This window comes from Mus caroli, chromosome 4 (assembly GCF_900094665.2).
Source record: "Mus caroli chromosome 4, CAROLI_EIJ_v1.1, whole genome shotgun sequence".
Taxonomy (NCBI): Eukaryota; Metazoa; Chordata; class Mammalia; order Rodentia; family Muridae; genus Mus; species Mus caroli.
This window is the reverse complement of record NC_034573.1, coordinates 134,807,034-134,825,530: the sequence shown is the minus strand read 5'-3', so window position 1 is coordinate 134,825,530 and position 18,497 is coordinate 134,807,034. Positions and strand designations below refer to the sequence as shown.

The 18,497-nt window shown below is 45.7% G+C and overlaps 1 protein-coding gene across 4 annotated transcripts in view; it reads left to right on the top strand.

Moving 5' to 3' along the window:
- Nucleotides 1-16,441, top strand: part of Vps13d (vacuolar protein sorting 13 homolog D) — a 223,505-nt gene extending 207,064 nt beyond the window's left edge. For 2 of the 4 annotated variants that reach the window (XM_029475921.1, XM_029475919.1), the window contains exons 67-69: nucleotides 5,408-5,539; nucleotides 12,288-12,528; nucleotides 13,817-16,441. In XM_029475921.1, coding sequence (XP_029331781.1) covers nucleotides 5,408-5,539; nucleotides 12,288-12,528; nucleotides 13,817-13,948 — 505 coding nt within the window. In that variant the 3' untranslated portion in view covers nucleotides 13,949-16,441. The remainder of the gene's footprint in view (nucleotides 1-5,407; nucleotides 5,540-12,287; nucleotides 12,529-13,816) is intronic. The other 2 variants (XM_029475918.1, XM_029475920.1) reach the window with 1 other exon arrangement.
- Nucleotides 16,442-18,497: the final 2,056 nt, after the last annotated feature.

The following is an 18,497-nucleotide window of genomic DNA, read 5'->3' as shown; positions in this document are numbered from 1 at the left end:
TCAAGAAGCACTGTTACCCAAGGAGTGTGATTGGAGGTTTTTCCCACTTCCTGTTTAGTGTTGTACCAGACATTGCCCAAGTAGCTGTCCATCATGACAATTAGGAGTGGGGTGGCAAAACAGTTTTAGTATTGACCTTCATGCCCCAGCACCAATGACGGGAGCCACAGCTACCATCCTATGAATACCATATTAGTCAGGAGTCTCTAAAGAAGCATGAATGGTAGAATGAATATATAGATATAATGGGGAGCTAGCCGGCTGGCTTCCAGGCTATGACCCAAGCAGTCCAGCAATGGCTGTCTCACAATACAAAGGCTGAGAATCTGTTAGTTATTCCATCCAAGATGCTGGACAGCTCGGCTATCTAAATCTAGAGGATTCCTGGAGAGATGCTTGTCTTTTGACTACATTAGAATTGGACTCAGTAGGATAGATAAACTTGCCAGAGAGAGTGGGACAAGCAGGCAAAACACAAAGCTTCCTTCATCCTTAGCCCTTTATGTGGGCTGCCACTATGAGGTATAGTCCAGAATGAGGGTCGATCTTCCTTATTCAAATAGTCTGGTTAAGAAAATTTCGCCCAGGAGTGTCCAACAGCTTGGTTTCCGTTGATTCCCAGATGTAGTCTAGGCTACAATTGAGAATCGCTATTACAGAACACAATTATCCTGTCATCCAAAAGGAGATGGAATACAAAAACACTGAGGCCATTTTATACCCACTCCAGCAGCAGGCAGAAGAATCTAACCCCAGTTGGTGAGATGGCTTTGCAGTGTTTGCTGCCTGAACTTGACCTGAGCTTGATTTCTAGAACCCACAGTGAGAGACACCCAAGAGATGTCCTCTGACCTCTTCACATATGCTATGGCATGCACACACCTCTCCACAATAAATAAATAAACAAACAAATAAATGCAAATAGACTCTAGATCAGAGTTCTCCAACATATAACTAAGTATGAATCAATTTAATTTTGTTTTGTTTTTACTTTTTTTTTTTTTTTTTTTTTTTTTTTTTTTTTTTTTTTTTTTTTTTTTTTTTTTTTTTTTAGGTTTTTCGAGACAGGGTTTCTCTGTATAGCCCTGGCTGTCCTGGCACTCACTTTGTAGACCAGGCTGGCCTCGAACTCAGAAATCCGCCTGCCTCTGCCTCCCGAGTGCTGGGATTAAAGGCGTGCGCCACCACGCCCGGCTGTTTTTACCTTTTGAGACAGGATCTTATGTAATCCAGACTAGCCTTTAATTTGGTTTTAATTTAGGCTTGCCTTGAGTTACTGACACCCTAGCCCCCACCTCCTGCCACCACTTCTGGTTCCTGAATGTTGGGAGTATACCACACACACACACACACACTCATACACATACCTGGCATTCCTTTCTTTTCCTTTCTTTTGTCAGCTTGTTTTGAGATGGGTTCTCAGGTGAAAGTAAAGTTTTGGTTCTTTTGTTACACTGGTCACATCTCACATGCTCAGTAGCCATGTGGCAGTGACAGCATATTAAACAGTGCTGCCATAGACAGTACCAAGCATTGGAAGGGGTGTAAATAGTTATGTCGTTCTACTACATCATGGGGGAAGTACAAAATGGCTTCACCTCTTTAAAAGTAGCTAAAACTCTCCTCTTCAGCAAACTTTAATATACTGAAATCTGGCGGAAAGTGTGCATGTATGTATGTGTGTGTATCCAAATCCAAAGGTCATCAATAATACAAAATATATATTATTATTATTATTATTTGTTATTCAAATGCACAAGAATGTTTATAGCCACATCACTTATAATACCAAGACTTGGGCCAGTACTCAGATGTTCATACCATGGGGTATTAGTAAACAGACATAAGTGAATTCCAGCTGCCTAAGGGAATGGCTGAATCCTCTCAATAGACAGTGGCATCTGCAATTACCAACATGATTAGAAATTATAGACAACACTGTCTATATGCCAGAGCATACTTTGAAGTGTGGGAAGACAGCCTAAGAAAGAACATGGGCAATAGACATAAGATTCAGACTCAGGGCTGTGCCAGAAGAGAGGGAATGGGAGGCTGGATGCAATAGACCCAAGCTGTGGTCAGCAGTGGGACTGTGCATTCTTTATTCAAATAAAGAAAGAGGCCAGTGACAGTGGCAGGCCCTGAAAGGAAGCCATCCTAATGCCTGGCTCACTGGGACTGAAGATAGTGACTTAACAGCTAGTCATACAGATGACTATGAGAACAGTTCTACCACACAGTAGTTCCTTTTCCCCAGTGAAGATTACCTCATAACCTTTCTGCGAGCTCCTGGGTTTGGAAACATTTGCTTGTGTTTGGCTTTTTGTTGTTGTTGTTGTTGTTGTTGTTAACTAAGCTTGGGTTCAGATTTGTTCTCACAGTGACTTTACACACCATCCCCAAGCCCTCTCTGCTCACGACCTACCAATCCGGACATGAGAACTTGAAATTTTAGTTGTGTTTTAAAGAAGAAAAACTAGCTTTAGTTACTGACTCAACATTGTAGAGAAGAATGAGGAAGAGAACCTTTAATCTGCCTTTCACCTTTCTAAAGAATACACTCAAATCACCCATCTGTGGGGAACCCCTCGTTTACAGAGCTTGTCCTCTCTTTGAGCTAGAGGCTGTGGGGTTTTCCTGTCTACATCATATTGACATGAACATGAACTTTGAACATCACAGTGAGCTCTTGTAGGCCCTAGCACTAGGTACCAAATCCAGCCTATCCCTTGGTGTTTGGTAGACCACCAAGAGAGGACCATAAAAATTGGGAGTAGTTTGCCCTCTGTGGAAAATCAGGGAGAGGATAAGCATAACACATGGGTATGTGGAGCCCACCACAGAGCTGCTCTACCTGCTCATTCTGGATGGATCTGTGGGGTCATAGATTGAGGGCTAGAAAATAATAAATAAATTGGGAGTGGAAATAAAGTTTGAAAAAGGCTCTAGAGGAGGCCACCGAGTCAAGGAATTACTGTCAAGGAATAAACTTTTTGGTGACATAGGGTACAATTCTTCCATTCTAAGTTGGCCCACAGTTGGTGTGACTTCTAGAAGCTCAGGAGCAGGAGCCTGCCATCTTTCATTGGTTTGCCAGACTTCCTTCATTTCCTTCAGAGAGATGCAGTGTTCACAGCCAGTGTTCCCCTTACTCCGCTGTTAAGCACTAAGGAAAGCTGCTGTCTTTAAAGGAACAGGACACATGTCCACAACGGTTAAAGTTTCATATCTTTCCTTTGTTTCCCTAGTAGACTAGACAGAAGTACCCTAGAAAGATGAGATGATGCCCATTAGCTTTAACATCATAAAACCTCGTCTTTGCTTTGCAGCCCAGCGTAGGCCTCCACTGCTCCCCTCTCGCAAACCATTCACCATTCTGTTGCTTCTCTGCAGGCAGCCAGGCGCTGCTGAAGCCAAATGTTTTTTTCTCATGATGTGTGCTGTTTGTGTGGAGGCAATAAATACATACATGTCAGAGTGAGGTGATATTCTCACTGATGTAGGGGGAATTGGCATGCAGGAGGCTAAGGCAGGCCAGCCAGTTCAGGGCCAGCTAGAGCTATATGATAAGTTCAGGTCCAGCATGAGCTACAACATAGTAAGACCCTCACTCAAAGCAAATAAACCCAAAGGCCATTTGTTAGCAGGTGTAGAGAGGTGGATATTATAGTTAGTGTGAAGTATATGTTATAGGTAAGTAAGCCCACAAATATCTCTGCAAGTTGGGAAGTGGGGTGAAAGGATAATCAAACCTTATATTGAAAGGAGGTAAGAAAGTGACCTCACCATCTCCCTTTAGAAGGGATGTTTGTTCTTCTACTTGCTATCCAGTGGCACTTCCAGAGTCTCTTAGGCAAAAGAACTATGGGAATGCTTGGGGAAGACATGCCATTGATCTGTCTAGACAGTGAAATGACAGCAATTGTTTCACCAGGCCAGGAAACTAAAACACGCTATCTGGAAAAGTGCACCCAGCATCTTCCTGCGGACACCTTGTATATGGTGACCTGCTAGCATCCAAAGCTGAGCAGTTACAAAGTTCCACTACAGTGGACCCACAGTGTCTGCCAACACCACCATCCCTGCTTTCAGGGAGAACTCAGGGGTCAGCACATTAGTAAGCCTAACCTTGAAGGAGGAATTGAGCCTAAGCATAGTGGAATATGTAAATATGTGCTGTAAATGAAGCCAACCCAGTCCCTCATGCAAGTCACTGTGTCTTTATATAACTCCTAGAAACACAACCAAGACTTAAGCACCCTCATACCTAAATATTTGAAAATTGTCTGGGAGTAGGAGACTCCCTCTCTGGCTTCCTAAGAACTTTCACATGTATACACCGCCCCCCATGGCACCTTCTGGACCCACAGCCTGGCAAACTCAGCCTGACCTGTGTCCAGAAACACTTGCAATGATCTTAGCTCTGCAGATAGCCTGTGGCAAGTTCCAGGCTTCTGCTTCCAGGATCTTACCCAGACTTGCCCTAGAGTACCTCTTCCCGGTCGGTCTGTCTCCACTAGCACCAGTTCTAAAGTGCTGATTCAGTACGGCTGCCTGCTCCCCTCGTTGAGGTATGTCTAGAGAGGGATGTTTTGCTTCAGTGGGTTCCAGGAACAAATAATAAAAAGTACAGCAAGTGCACAGCTAAGGACAGACCCGGTACAGGCTTATCAGTCATCTGAAGTATGTGCTGTCTTTCCAAGACAAATATGGACTCCTGTTTCTAGGAAAACACCAAAAAGTATTTATCAATTATCCTGTCTATGGTTTGTGGAAAAAGACAACAGCAGCCGACCCTGAAAGCCATAGCAAAGCAGATTCCTTTAGGCAACCAACAGCCAAGGGCATGAGTTAGGGCTGCTGCTGTGGCCTGGGACTAGCTCCTTCACGTGGCTGCTGCATTCCTTACTCTTTACCAGGGAGACTGAGTTCACTCCATAGGAACCTGGTAACATGGCAGGTTCTCACTGTAGCCTAGGCCCCTGCTGTGTTCTTCCTGAACCCACAGCATGTCCCCAGAGGGCTGACCCAAAGAGACCCTTAGCCAAATGGTGTGGTCCACAGGGAAGCTTGTGATAATCATCCTAAAGAGCCACGGTGATAGGTAATCTATGCTCTCCAGCAGAAGCCCAATAGGCATTTTTCTTGGTTTTCCAGCCAACAGGTTATGTCATCCTATTATACCAAAAGTGAAATGGGGAGCTAAGGAAATTAGCACATTGAGCATCATAATAATCTTATAGCCAAAAGATTGTAAAGTCCAGTCTGAATCCACAGTGGGCATGTCATATACACACAGTCCTGCAGCAGCTGGATCCTGTCTATTAAGCAATGCCTTTTCAAACAAGGAAGGAAAATCCTTTTAACCATGACACTTTAACCTCTTCTTGTCCATTTGCCCTTCTAGGACCCAAGCCCAGAGGGTTCGGAAACCACGTTGCTGCACTGGTCCCCAGGGGCTGCTTCCTCGATATTCTGAGAGCCAAGCAGAAGGACAGGAACAGCTCTTCAAGCTAACGGACAACATCCAGGACGAGTTGTAAGTGGGGGACTGTAAGAAACAGCCCATTGGTCTACTGTATTGCCTTGTCTGTCTTTGAGAAATTTCTCTATGACCCAGGAGCTTCATGCGGATACAGCCCTTGGAAGAGACTAAAGAATTACTTGTCCTAAATGTCAGATTGTAAATGACCAGTACCAGAGGGAGTGGCTCTCAGCCTGCTCCAAAGCAGACCTCCCTGTGTTGTCTCTGCGGTATCAGTCTCTCTGTAGTCAGTTCAGAGAGGCCAGGGCATGAGATAGTCTCAGTCTTAAGGAACTTTAGTCATATATATATGGTCTTCAAGACAGGGTTTCTCTGTATAGCTCTGGCTGTCCTGGAACTCACTTTGTAGACCAGGCTGGCCTCAAACTCAGAAATCGGCCTGCCTCTGCCTCCCGAGTGCTGGGATTAAAGGTGTGCGCCACCATGCCCTATATATATATATATTTTTTTTAACTTTACTGTTTGCTAGAGAATGCTAGCAAACTGAAACCAAGAAGCAAATTATTACCCATCTAATATCCTGGAAATGCAGCTTTCTTAATTATTTTGTCGCTCTTACACATTTTCAGCTAGTAAGATTATTCTTAGCTGACATGGTAACCATGGTAGTCTCTGGTACTATTTTGTGGAAATTCTCAGAATGTAAGGTGCTCTGTGACCTGTGCTTTCTTGACCAAGTGTGAGATGACTGAATTTGGGGCATAGAAATGTCCTAGTGTAACTTGTATCCTCTCAGGTGAAGCAAACTAGGGAAGATTCTGGCACTGTGGGTGTTGCTGACTAGTGGAAGAGTTCAGGGGAAGATTAGCTCCTGGCCTTCAGTGTCATTGGTTGAGACCATACCAGAGGCCTCAATTCCCATTTCATATCTTGTTTGAATGAGAACATAGAAAATGAAGTCTAGAATTTAGGAGATAGGATATGGCATCTTCTTATGTGTATCCTGCCATGGTATCACTGGAGTATCTCTAAATAATGCTGTGCACTTCTTCCCTTGAGCCTATTCTGCTACCGACACATGCTGTGGACTGAGTGGCTTCAACAACAGAAACTTCGATCTTCATTTCTGAAGGCTGCGAGGGCTGAGACCATCCTATAAACTGCACTATTGATGGGATTTTGAGCCTCAGACTCACACCTAGAGAGTCATTTCTCAGCCAAACAGAACATGATATAGACTCTACTGGAGTGTCAGCCAGTGATGGCTAGGGTGTCCCACTCACTGGAGAACCCTCTGAACCTAGAAGTGCCTGGGATTTAAATCACTCAATAAACTCAGCTGGAGAGCTGCAGGTCAACATTTGTGTTAACACATGTCCTACTTTCCATTTCCCATGAGGACTTAGGGGTACTATCAAAGGGTAAGTAAGGGGTGAGAGATGTAGCTAAGCTGGTAGGATGCTTGCTTAGCATGCACAGAGCCCCAGGTTCCATGTCTAGCACTGCATAAACCAAGAGTAGTAGCATTTGCACTCAGGAGATGGAGGCAGGAGGACCACAAGTTCAAAGTCAGCCTCAGCTACCTTCCATAGTCAGCCTGGCATCCCTGTCTCAAAAAGGAGGGTGGGCTAAGTAAAATTACAGATCATTGGGTGTTAAATCTTAAATTCTTTGTTAACCCACCTCTATTTGATCCAAACCATCTCTGGTTCTTTGAAACAAGATTCATTTGTAATAGAATGTCAGAAGAACAGAAAACACTATGGACAAATTGTATAGTCCAGACATCATAGAGTTGCTGCCCACATGGTACACACCCTGGAAACAGGCCAGTGAGCTAAAATCTGCAGCCAGGAAGAAATCAGCAAAATGAGTTTCACAAAACACTTGAAGTTTCATGTGATCTGGGCACAGTTACTGCCTGAATTTTAACTTTGAAGATGAGGACCTTGTATCTCCACCCACACTAAAGGTGGAGCCTAGCCAGTGGGTGGTGAGGGAGGCATGTGATCCCAGTCTTCCTGGGCATATAGGAGAGGTCACAAGGGGCCCTGGCAGACGTGGCTTGGAGTGTCCTCTGTTATCAGCCTGTACTCAGGGTCATGTGAGTGGTCTAGTCATCCCTCTGCAGGAAGGGCGTACTCAGGAAAAACTCCTGTGCCGACTTCTACCTCTGACTTTTATCCTAGATTTGTAATTAAAAACATGTTTAAGGACCTAATTATTTGCATATTCCCCTCAGAGTTAACCCGTTAAAGGAGTCTTTAATACCTTGCTCTACTGTTCTAACTAAATGTTTCCACATTTTTTTCCACTTAGACTCACTGTTTCACTTCTGGAAAATATTGTGTAATTACTTCCTGATGGAGTGAAAACCCCACAAAGTCCCCAGTGCCACAGCAGCGTCAACTTTGATCTCCCACATCAAGTTGCATTTAGTTTTGTGGGGTTTTTTTCCATTTAATTAAACAGTATTAAACAGATTGTCACTGACATCCAATTTAAGGTCTGCTAAGGCTTCATAGCAGGCTCATCAGTTCTGTGCACCTCTGTTACTTCCCATTCTCCTCAGTCTTAACCCAGGATCCTGTATGGTTAACTTTTCTGAACAATGCCTAGTTTGTGGCTAGGAGTCACCCTTTAGTTGTTTGTTTGTCTTTTATGAAGTATCTACTCGTTTCGAGTATTTTATCAAGTTGGCCCATTCAGATTGCAGGCACAAAGGCGATCACAAGACCAGATCCTTGGGTTCTTTCATTATTTAGACAGAAAGGAATATCTAGGAGGGGTGTGTGTGTGTGTGTGTGTGTGTGTGTGTGTGTGTGTGTATTGTGTGTGTGTGTTGTGTGTGTGTGTGTATATTGTGTGAGTGTGGTGTGTGTGTGTGTTGTGTGTATTGTGTGTGTGTGTTGTGTGTATTGTGTGTATTGTATGTGTGTGTGTGTGTTGTGTGTATTGTGTGTATTGTGTGTGTGTGTTGTGTGTGTTGTGTGTATTGTGTGTATTGTGTGTGTGTGTGTGAGTGTGGTGTGTGTGGTTTGTGAGTGTATGTGTATATTTTTAATACAGAAAATATAAAGAGCAAGCAAAGGCAGCCTTGTAAACTTCAGGTTTTTTTCCTTAGGTGCTTGTCTCCTAGAGGCAGGGGAGGAGGGAATTTTGAAGAAGAGGATCCAGACTAAAGTAGCATGCTAAAAATGTCACCTTTCTCTTCTAATGAAACCAACTCATTTACATGGTTAGCAAAATCAAAAAGAATTCAGGAAATGAGTAATAGTGAAATCCCCTTTGTCCCTCTGTCCTTCCTTCCTTTGCTGGAAATGGACCCCAGTGCCTTACATGACTAGATGGTCACTGTTTCTCTCAGCCACAGCCTAGCTCCAGCTTACACTGTCTCTAAGCCAGGAGCTAACCTGTCAGAAACATTTGACACCTGCAGACTTGTATCCAGCAGCTTACTCAGCTGCGCAGATAGAAGTCAATGGCTTGCTTGAAGTTCTGAGGGCAGCACAGCCCCTGGTATCCCACACCCCATGTTGTACCTATGTGCAGTGGGGTTCCTCCTAGCATCCCTTCTCTATCGTCTTCTGAATCCTTGGCCAATACATTGTTTCACTGTCTGCCAGGTCAAGTACAACTTTACAACTTTGTGGTGTTCCTCAGCAAGTCCATAGTCTAGCAAGTCAAAGAGACTTGTTTGGGAGGGGAGGGAGATAACATAGGAGATAAGCTGGAAGATGTTCACTGTTATTTCCCTTGTTGCCCACTGCCTGTAACATAGACAGTTACTGTCCTAACAGAAGTCTGAGCCACCTGCCATGGGCCTCTGGTGGTTAGTTTGGAAGAGAGGGCCTCTCTGTCCTCTTCTGGAAGGCCAGAACTTACCCTGGTGCTTGTGTGTGTTTGTCATCTTCCCTCTGCCCTCTGCCCTCACAAGACAGATGGAGTGTCCCTCCTCTGTCACCTGAGAGGCTTTCCATCAGCCCACCTGTGGGCCAGCAGCAGTGAAAAGTGGCTATAGGTAGACTCTGGAAAGCCAAAGTCCATGTGTCAGCCATGTCTTGGCTGTTCTGTTGGCTGGGGGTGGGGTGCAGAGCCTGTAGAGAGCTGGCCTGTAGGTGGGCAGCTACAGAGAAAAGGGGAGCTGGAGGAAAATGTCAGAAGAATATAGAACCAAGAGAGCTCTGCTTTGCCCCACGCTAATTCCTCACAGTGAGTGACAAGTTCGGGATCGGGATCAGGAGATGAAGGGTCTGCCCCAAGCTGTTTGAGTGAGTTTGATGTGGTTTCCAGATTTGGGGTGTGTGGGAGGGTGTCAAGCAGACTGACAGCAGTGGTGGTGATGGGACCCAAAACCTTGGGTAATGGGTTGCAGAGGAAGCCTCAGGGAAAGTGGGGAGACAGCCATTGGCTATCATTGCCCAGTTTTCTCTCTTCTCCCAACGTTGGCCTTGGTTCTGATCTGCTTTTGGTTTGAAGGATTTGGGACAGTGAATGCTGTGAACAGCAGCAACCCCAGGGCATGAGCAGGGGTCCTAGGCCCAGAGTGAAGATACAGGTAGTGAGGGCTACTGTATTGCGCTTGTTCTATCCCAACATGGATCTTCTCCGTTAACCTTAACTGAAGGAGTTGGTAGGCAGCACCATCTCCCTCAGAGATGAAGGAACTGAGTCACCAAACTGCAAACCACCTGACCAGAGTCTCAAACTTGTGGACTCTCCTTTCTAGCCTAGCCAAGATTTCCTTTACCATGCTACCTGCCTTATAGAAGCACCCCTGGCTCAGAGCCACAATTCCTCCTTATTTCCTGGTCTTTGAGAGGACTTGAGCCATTTGCAGCCTCCTAGAAGGGGGTTGGGATGTATGCTCAGGACCAGTCCCTGTGCCCTTTGGTATAAAGGCATCTTCCTGGGTGGCACCAAGGCTCCTCAGAGGAGGATGGAGCACTAATGAGAGGCTAGAGATCCAGTCTCTCCTGGGTGGTGTAATCCGTGTGTCTGCTCTCACCCTGCCTCCTGGCCTCTTTTTGAGTCTCCTTAGAGATTTCCAGACAGCCTTCATGGCTGATCGCCTGGCCCACCTGTGCTCTAGAGCAAAGCTGTTTTTGTGTGTTCAGCTCATTTTCCATCTAGTTCCAGCTGGCCCTGAGATGCTCTTTATTCTTTCTGTCTTTCCTTCTGTCTCTCCATGTCCTTTCCTCCTCCCTTCTCCTCATACAGTAATGCTGCCCGTGACTCTGAGTGTGGGGCATAAGAAGGCTGTGCTAAGCCTGCTGATCATGGAGAACGGCTGAGCACTTCTAATTTTGGCAGTGAGACTTTACAAGTCTACATTCTCAGCATTGCCAACCAGTTAAATGAGAACAGCAAACCCCAATTTTTGTCATGGGAGCCATAATTAAAATGATGACTGGAACAACGTGGGTTCTTAGCAAGTCCTCATGGGTGGCTGACTCCGTGGTGGGTACTCAGGAAGTCGTGTGGGTGTACAATGGACCACACTGGTGCTTAGAGTGCCACTGAAGCCAGGATGCTTAGCAAGAAGCAGAAAGAATCCTCTGACAGTGCTTTGACGGGCCAAGGTGTTGAAAGGTCAGCAGCAGTCAAGAGCCAAGGTATTTGGGGAAGCTTTGAGGGTAAGGATGGTGACTCAGTGTGGGGCAGTAGGAAGGAGAGTGAAGGATGCTCTAGAGAGTTGCAGAGGAAAGTGAGAGCCAGCCATACTTGGGTCTGACAGGCAAGTCCCTGGCTGCCAGCAAACTGGCCCTGTCCTGCCCTCAATGACTCTACCCTTTCTGATGACTTTGTGCTCTGTGACCCTGGACTAAGACTACCCTGGACCTGGATCCATGGCAGTTCCAGATAGAGCCTTGGCTCTGTGAAAACACAATTTAAAACCCCAAGGTACACAGCCAGCCTATTGTCAGTCAGCTCTTGGTATGCTTGCCATCACTCCGTGTGTCCTTACTATCCCTGATGGCCAGCCACACTGGGAAAAGCCAGCATAAGATACAGGCGGCCACCAAGCTGAGAAGGTGGCCACTGGCTTTCAAGGTGACTACTCCTGGTTCAGCAGCTGAGCAGAGAGTAGTCCTGCATGAATTTCCACACCAGTCTGTGAGCTCTGTTGCAAGTACTCCAGGACTCAGGCTTCTCTCTGTTTTTCAAATCTAAGCTGTTTCTGAGTGGCCTGTAAGATTTAGAAGTGATGACTATAGTTCTGAGAGTTCAGTGGTATCACAAGCCCCATGACGCTGGCCATACTGAACAGGGGTCAGGTGACCTCTCATCAGGGTAGTCAGAGCAAAGAAGCAAATGCTATTGTTTTCGGTCTGGCAGACCTGTCCCCTCACTATCTTCTAGCCCCTACTGTCTCTCCTCATGATCTATCATGGTCTGTCATATGTCCTGTCAGCAAAGCATTGTTTCCATTTTCTCTAACTCATAAACTATCCAAAAGTTCACAGAGCACCCCACAAAGCCCATATCAAAACAGGATTTTTTTTTTTCTGTTTGAAACTCATAGCAAATATTACTTGTTAGTGTTCATGAGCACCCAACAGCAGAGAGCTATGAGCTATGAACAGCAGCTCCTAAGGCCATACGGACTTACAGATGAGGAACCTGAGTCCCAGAGGAATAAAACCATGCACATGCACAGTAAGGGGTGGTAATTGGGAAGCCTGTGGAAACCTAGGCCTCAGACCCTAGACCTGAGCAGGCCTCTGCCCTTAGAGTATCGAGGGACGGCCTGGCCCTGACATGGAGCAGCTCAGCATCCCAAATTCTCTCTCCCATGCAGCTTCATAGCCGTGGAGAACATTGATAGCTACTGCGTGCTCATCTCCTCTAAAGCTGTGTACTTTCTGAAGAGTGGTGACTACGTAGACCGAGAGGCCATTTTCCTCGAGGTCAAATATGATGACCTCTACCACTGTCTTGTCTCCAAAGACCATGGGAAGGTGTATGTGCAAGTAACTAAGAAAGCTGCAAATTCTAGCAGTGGCGTGTCCATCCCAGGCCCATCCCACCAGAAGCCAATGGTAAGTATAGCAGCTTCTTGCCACTCATGTGGACAAACCCTGCCCTACCCCTGCTTTCCTCTGAGGACTCCAATGGGAGGTTTGAACTGCACTGACTGTCCTGCTCCCGCTCTGCCGGAAACCCTGGGTGTGTTCTCTTACATTTGTGTCTTGATTACCTATCAACACAATGCAGTGACATGATTCACAGAGTTTTCGTGTGTCCCTGAAACATGGTACTACGTGCTGGCACCCTGAGTCCAGCACAGGGCACATGCTGCACTGTTTTCCTGGTATCAGAAAACCACAATCTTTTGATCTATGAAGAGACGTAGTATGAAGTACATTCAATAGATATTTGTAAATAAGAATGGTATTCATCTCCGTAGGGTAGGAGGTATTGTGTCAGAACTTTTGGGTGGAGATGCACCCAAAAGTTTCCAGCATGTACTTCCTGAACAGTGCTGTTAGAGACAGAGGGGCCAGGGCAAGTGATTCCTTCAGGCCACATAGCTTGGGCTCAGACTGTGGCACAAGCTAGGGCTCACACCTCATTGACCCATCTGACCCCATCACTTGTGTCTAATCCAAAGAACTTGCTCTGCTAAGCTGGGCAAGTGAGCCCACAGCAGAGCAATTGTGAGGAAGCAGCTCCATCTCTAGTCACAGCTGCAGGCATTGGTCCTGCTGCTGCTGCATCCCCAAAGCTTTGTCCTTTTGAGTGACTGTGTTCATCTTGGCTCTTCCTATAGACCAGAAAAGAGCCATCTTGCCTGGATTTCTCCCCAGGAGCACTTCCACCTTCTCCAGTCTCTCAGGGATGAACTGGATTGAGCTTGTCAGCCCCTCCTGGGGTCAGTGACTTAAGTCAGAGAGTTGGGTGGCTGCAAGTTAATAACCCAAAGTGTGCATTTTCCACCAGCTGTGCCTACCTACTCTGTCTCCCCTTTCAAGGCAGGCTAGCAGTGAAGCACTCTGGGTAAGAAAGCCTTTAGGCACATACTTGCTGATTCTTCATGTGCTCAGCCACCACCAAGCATTGAACTTGAATAAGGGGTTTAGTCGATTGTCCTGCCTTACCCCTGAATGGAAGCTCATCAGTTACAGGCAGTGAAAGGCTGCCTGCAGTAACCTGAGACATAAACTAAAAGCTTGGATCAGAGTGAACCAGTCACAGGTCCCTGAGAATCTCTTTACCTTGCCTGTTAGATGGGAACTGCTTTGGGGTGGCTGTACTCTGACCATGCCCTGTGGTTGTTCTTGGCTGCCTAACCTCAGGGCAATGTGTTCATTCTTGTCTCCTCCCTAGGTGCATGTGAAATCTGAGGTCCTTGCTGTCAAGTTATCACAAGAAATAAACTATGCAAAGAGCCTCTACTATGAACAGCAACTTATGTTAAGACTCAGTGAGAATCAAGAGCAGTTGGAGCTGGACTCCTGAGGACACCCGGCTGCTGGAGAGAGATGCTCCAGGCAGAAGCCCAACCCAGAGGGCTGAAGCCCAGACTCGGCTCCTGTTAGAAGGGAAGCCAGAAGAGGTTTTGGGGGGAAAATATCAAGGAACAAGGGGAAAGAAATTCTCACAGGGAAAAATGTAAACAGAAACCATATTAGTTTGTGGGGCAGGGAGTTTCTTTAGATTATGGGGAAATAATTTTTAAAAGTATTGATGGAATAACGTTTTAAAATGTATTAAGATGGATCTAATTTTTAGAATGCCCTGTATTTTGTTAACATGTATATATGTACAACTGTGTGTTTGTAAATACATAGAAGCTTCTGAGCAGGGCTGTGCTGTTGTGAAGGTTTGTTACCTGTACAGTAATGTAAAGTTGGACTGGCCCTTCTGCCACACTACTTCTGCACACCTCCTGCAGGAATTCCCTGTGAGAAAACGTTCTTGGGAAGTAGAAGGGTGCATAGAAGAGTTGCAGCTGCAGTCAGTGTTCAAGCGTGAGTCTTTAGTCACCTAGAGGCAAGCAGAAGTAGAGCCACTATGGAAAGCAGGACTGGAGGCCAGCATGGTGCCCACCTTTGTTCCCATTTGGCTTTCTTCAACCACTCCACCCAACTGGAAGGTCAAACGTTAGTTGCTAAGTGTGTGCTCACACACCAAGGCTATCCAGGTTTTCTTCATGCTGCTTGTGATTAAGAAGTGTGAAGCATTGGTGGGTTCTCTTGACATAAATGGAAAAAAAGTCCCATTTCCCACTGTGTTCTGTTTAGTAAAACCATGTCACAGCATTGTAGCCCCCTGAGAAACGGATGAAAGGGAGAAAGTTATAGAGAAGGGTGTGCATGGGAGCCAGGGGCTTCCTGGGTTCCACTTTGGTGTTTCCCTTTTCTAGAAGGAGTAAGCAAATTGGAGGTGGAGGGTGGGCCTCACCTTATACTATAATCAAACCTTGTAATTTGGGGTGTTTTGTTTGTTTGTTTGTTTTGTATTGTTTTTAAACAAGTCTAGCCAATTTCCACAATTGTGTCATACACGTAGCTGAGATCCAGGGTGACCCAATGGGTGTGTTTTGGTATTTATAATTCTAATCCTTCCAAGACACAAACATAGGGGATCTGTTCTCCAAGGCCCACCCCCAATCCATGTGTGTGTGTGTGTGTTTATGTATGTGTTTGTGTGTGTCTCTCTCTGAGTTTGTGTATGCACCAAGGCACATAAGCACTGATAGGCAAGGGCAATCTTAAAGAAGCACTTTAGCTACATAAATGTTTTCTTCTTGACCTCCTAGTTTGCCTTCTTTCCTGAGTAGACTGAGTAGACTGAGTAGACTGGACTGCACTTTTTGTGGGTTGGGTCTTTGGTTGGGGATTTGTTGCTCCCTAAGGAGGGCATGATGTTGTCAGTGCCCTTGTTGGAGACTCACAGCTGAGGGGGAGGACTTAGTTCCTCATGGTCTTCCTCAACAACCTGGGCCCCCATACCCACCCAGGTCTGACCTCTGGCCTTACTTTCAGTAACCCACTACCTGAGATGTTGGTCTCTCATAGAGCAGGCTTCAGAAGCATGGCTTATGTGTGTCCCCTGCCACGTGCTGGGACAGTCCCTAACCATTAGAAGGAACTAGTGTTGCTAAGGGAAGTCTATGCTGCCTTGGGCCCCTTAAACTGGGTTTCTCAGTCTGCAGCTGGTGCTTCAGGAGGACCCAGGGAGAATCAGACACCCTCCCCCCAGCTCCTTTCTAATTTAATCAGCTCTTTAAATAACTGTCCATCTTCTGCGATGACACAGCCCCTTCCTATGATATTTAGCCTTAGAAGGAGCAGGTATTAAAATGGGTTTTGGAGACCAGATGGGGTAAGACTGCGGGGTGAAGGGAGATCAACTTTGAGTTCTCAGTTATCCCAGCCAAAAAGCCCTCATGCCAGGCCTGGGAAATACTCCAGATGCCTTCACCATTGCTTCCTGGCTTGCCAGGACAAAGCCCAACGATCCAGAAGAAACAGGCCTTGCCACTGCTCCTGTTTCCTCTTAAGTTGGTATTCACCATGTGTCAGAGACTCTGCTGGGACAATTTCATACTGCCTCAAATACAGCTCTTCTGGAAGAAGTTAGCAGACGAAGGGAAGCTGGCTGGAGAGACATTTGAAGCCACTCTGGTTCTTAGATCACATTGGAAAACCAGAAGGAGAGCAACCTGTTCCAGACACACATGGAGGAGAAGTAGAGGCAGCCTCTGTGTCAGCCCCCAACTGTTCGGTGGGGCACTCATCCCAACTCAGTGTTCTAAAGGATCCAGGGCCACTTTGTCTTCAAGTGTCATTTGTGCCTCAAAAAAATAAAAGATATAAAAAGCATCATAGCTTCTCAGTGAACGGAAAATAAAATATCCAGTTCTTCACTATGTATACACAGACTGTGCAAACTCCATACCCCAGAGTTAGCACGTTCTATAAAATAAAATACCTTGTTGATTTCCCACACGTTTGCTTTCTTCCTCCTGCTCTTCCTGCTCCTCCTCCTCCTCTTTCTCCTCTCCTCCCCTTCTTCCCCGTCTGTGTTGCCAGAGCTCTAGAATCCTCACCAGTGACAAGACATCAAACATAGTACAGCCTTGGCAGTCAGGGGCTGCCAAGTGGCAGTCACCACTGGAGACCGGACATACCTGGAATGAGCAGACGGAAGAGGCTTTGCCCTCCAGTGTCTGTGTGCTAGATGCTGTTCACTACCACCACCCCAGGGCTGTTGGGCTGAGCTGGCAGGGTAGAGGTCATCACTCAGTGTTCAGACAAATGGAAAGGAGGCAGAGCAGGCCCATTTAGAGACAAGTGATCCATGAGGGTGTGGATCCGTGTAGGTTTCAGAGTTATACTAGCAAATGCATCTAAGAAACCAGGAGGACCACATTCACACTTCAGAATCAGAAGCAGTGGAGCAGTCGTGGTGGGGGTTGGGGCTGAAAGCTTGGTGAGAGGGAAAAGGTTCAAGGGTAAATGGAGTGAAACCAGAGATACCACATACTCACCTCTAGAGTATTTGGCCATGGTAGAAGGTAGCTAATACCTGGTACCTCAAGCAGGAAAGGTGGCTAGGGGCAGGGACTCACCTATATATTCTCAGCTACCCACACTGGGTTCTGAGGGTCCCTAGAGCCCAGGCATTTCTAGGCCAGCAACATAGCAAGGGGAAAAAAACCATAGGGTAAGTTAAGGGTGGTCATATGTGAGAGAAGATGGGTGGGCATTTGACCACTGTGTTCTAGGGACATGAGCTGATTATGACAGGACAGGAGGTGATAGAGATACAGAAAAATGTGACTTCACCCTATAGGAGAGTCAGTTTGTCAATATTGTGGTTTATCATTAGGAACAGTGGCTGTTGAAGTATAGCAAATACTTTCAGTATCATTTTTATGGACATACTGGTTTTATTCCTTTAATTTTTTTATTTAACATTTGAATTACATGTATTTATTTTGTGTTTGTGTGTGTGAGAGAGAGAGACAGACAGACAGACCAACAGACATGTGAGTACTGGGGATTGAACTCAGGCCATCAGGCTTGGCTGCAAGTGCCTTTATCTGCTGAGCCATTTTGCCAACTCACCTTTCATTTTCTAAAACTTATATATTATGTGAGTAGATTTCCTGACATAGCCCACCCTTAATCCCTGGAATGACTCTCATTTCTACAGTATGTGTTAACTTGTTAGTCTTGCGATATGTCTTGCTTCTTTTGCTGCTATTTTGAGTCTTTGTATCTATAAAGTAAGAAATATCTTTGGTTGCCTTAAATGGATCAGAGAGCTGTCCACATTCTTCTGGTTTGTCTTACTTAAATTACAGTAGGGTTTCCTGTTCTGCTTTTTGACAGTTAGATGAGCGTGTGCATTTTGCATTAGTTCCTTTAATCACTGTCGCACTGTCTGCCAATTGGGGTATTTCAGATTTTCCTCTTCTTAGGTCAGCTTTGGCAACATTTTTTTAAAAACATTATTTAGTTCTCTTAAGCCATTTTGCTATCATACAGTTGTGTGGATTCTCATAGCTTATTTTAATGCCTTCTGTGTTTTCTCATTCAAAATCCTACATACTTCCACCGCTTGGTTTAAGTCTATTGTACTTTTTAAAATAACTGCTCTGAAATTCCCTTCTCTTTGCTGCTTTTTTTTTTTAACTCTTGATTCGTTTCGATTTGTGTGACTCCTCTTTGCTTTCTAAGGCAGGTTCAGCCATGCCCTGGTATCCGTGGGGACAGCGGTCCCCATGCATTCCACATACTCAGATGCTCAAGGTCTTGATGGTACATGTATTTGCATATTGAGGTGAGTAAAGCACATCAGCTTGAATGGATTTGGAATCACTTAGGAGACAAACTTCTCTGCACGTCTGTGAGGGTGTTTCCGGTTTACCTGAGGAGGGAAGATGTACTATGAGTGCAGGCAGTACGAGCCCATGAGCTGGAATCCCAGACCACCCCCACCACCCCCTACCCGCCGGAAGAAAAAACAAGAAAGAAAGAGAGAGAGAGAGAGAGAG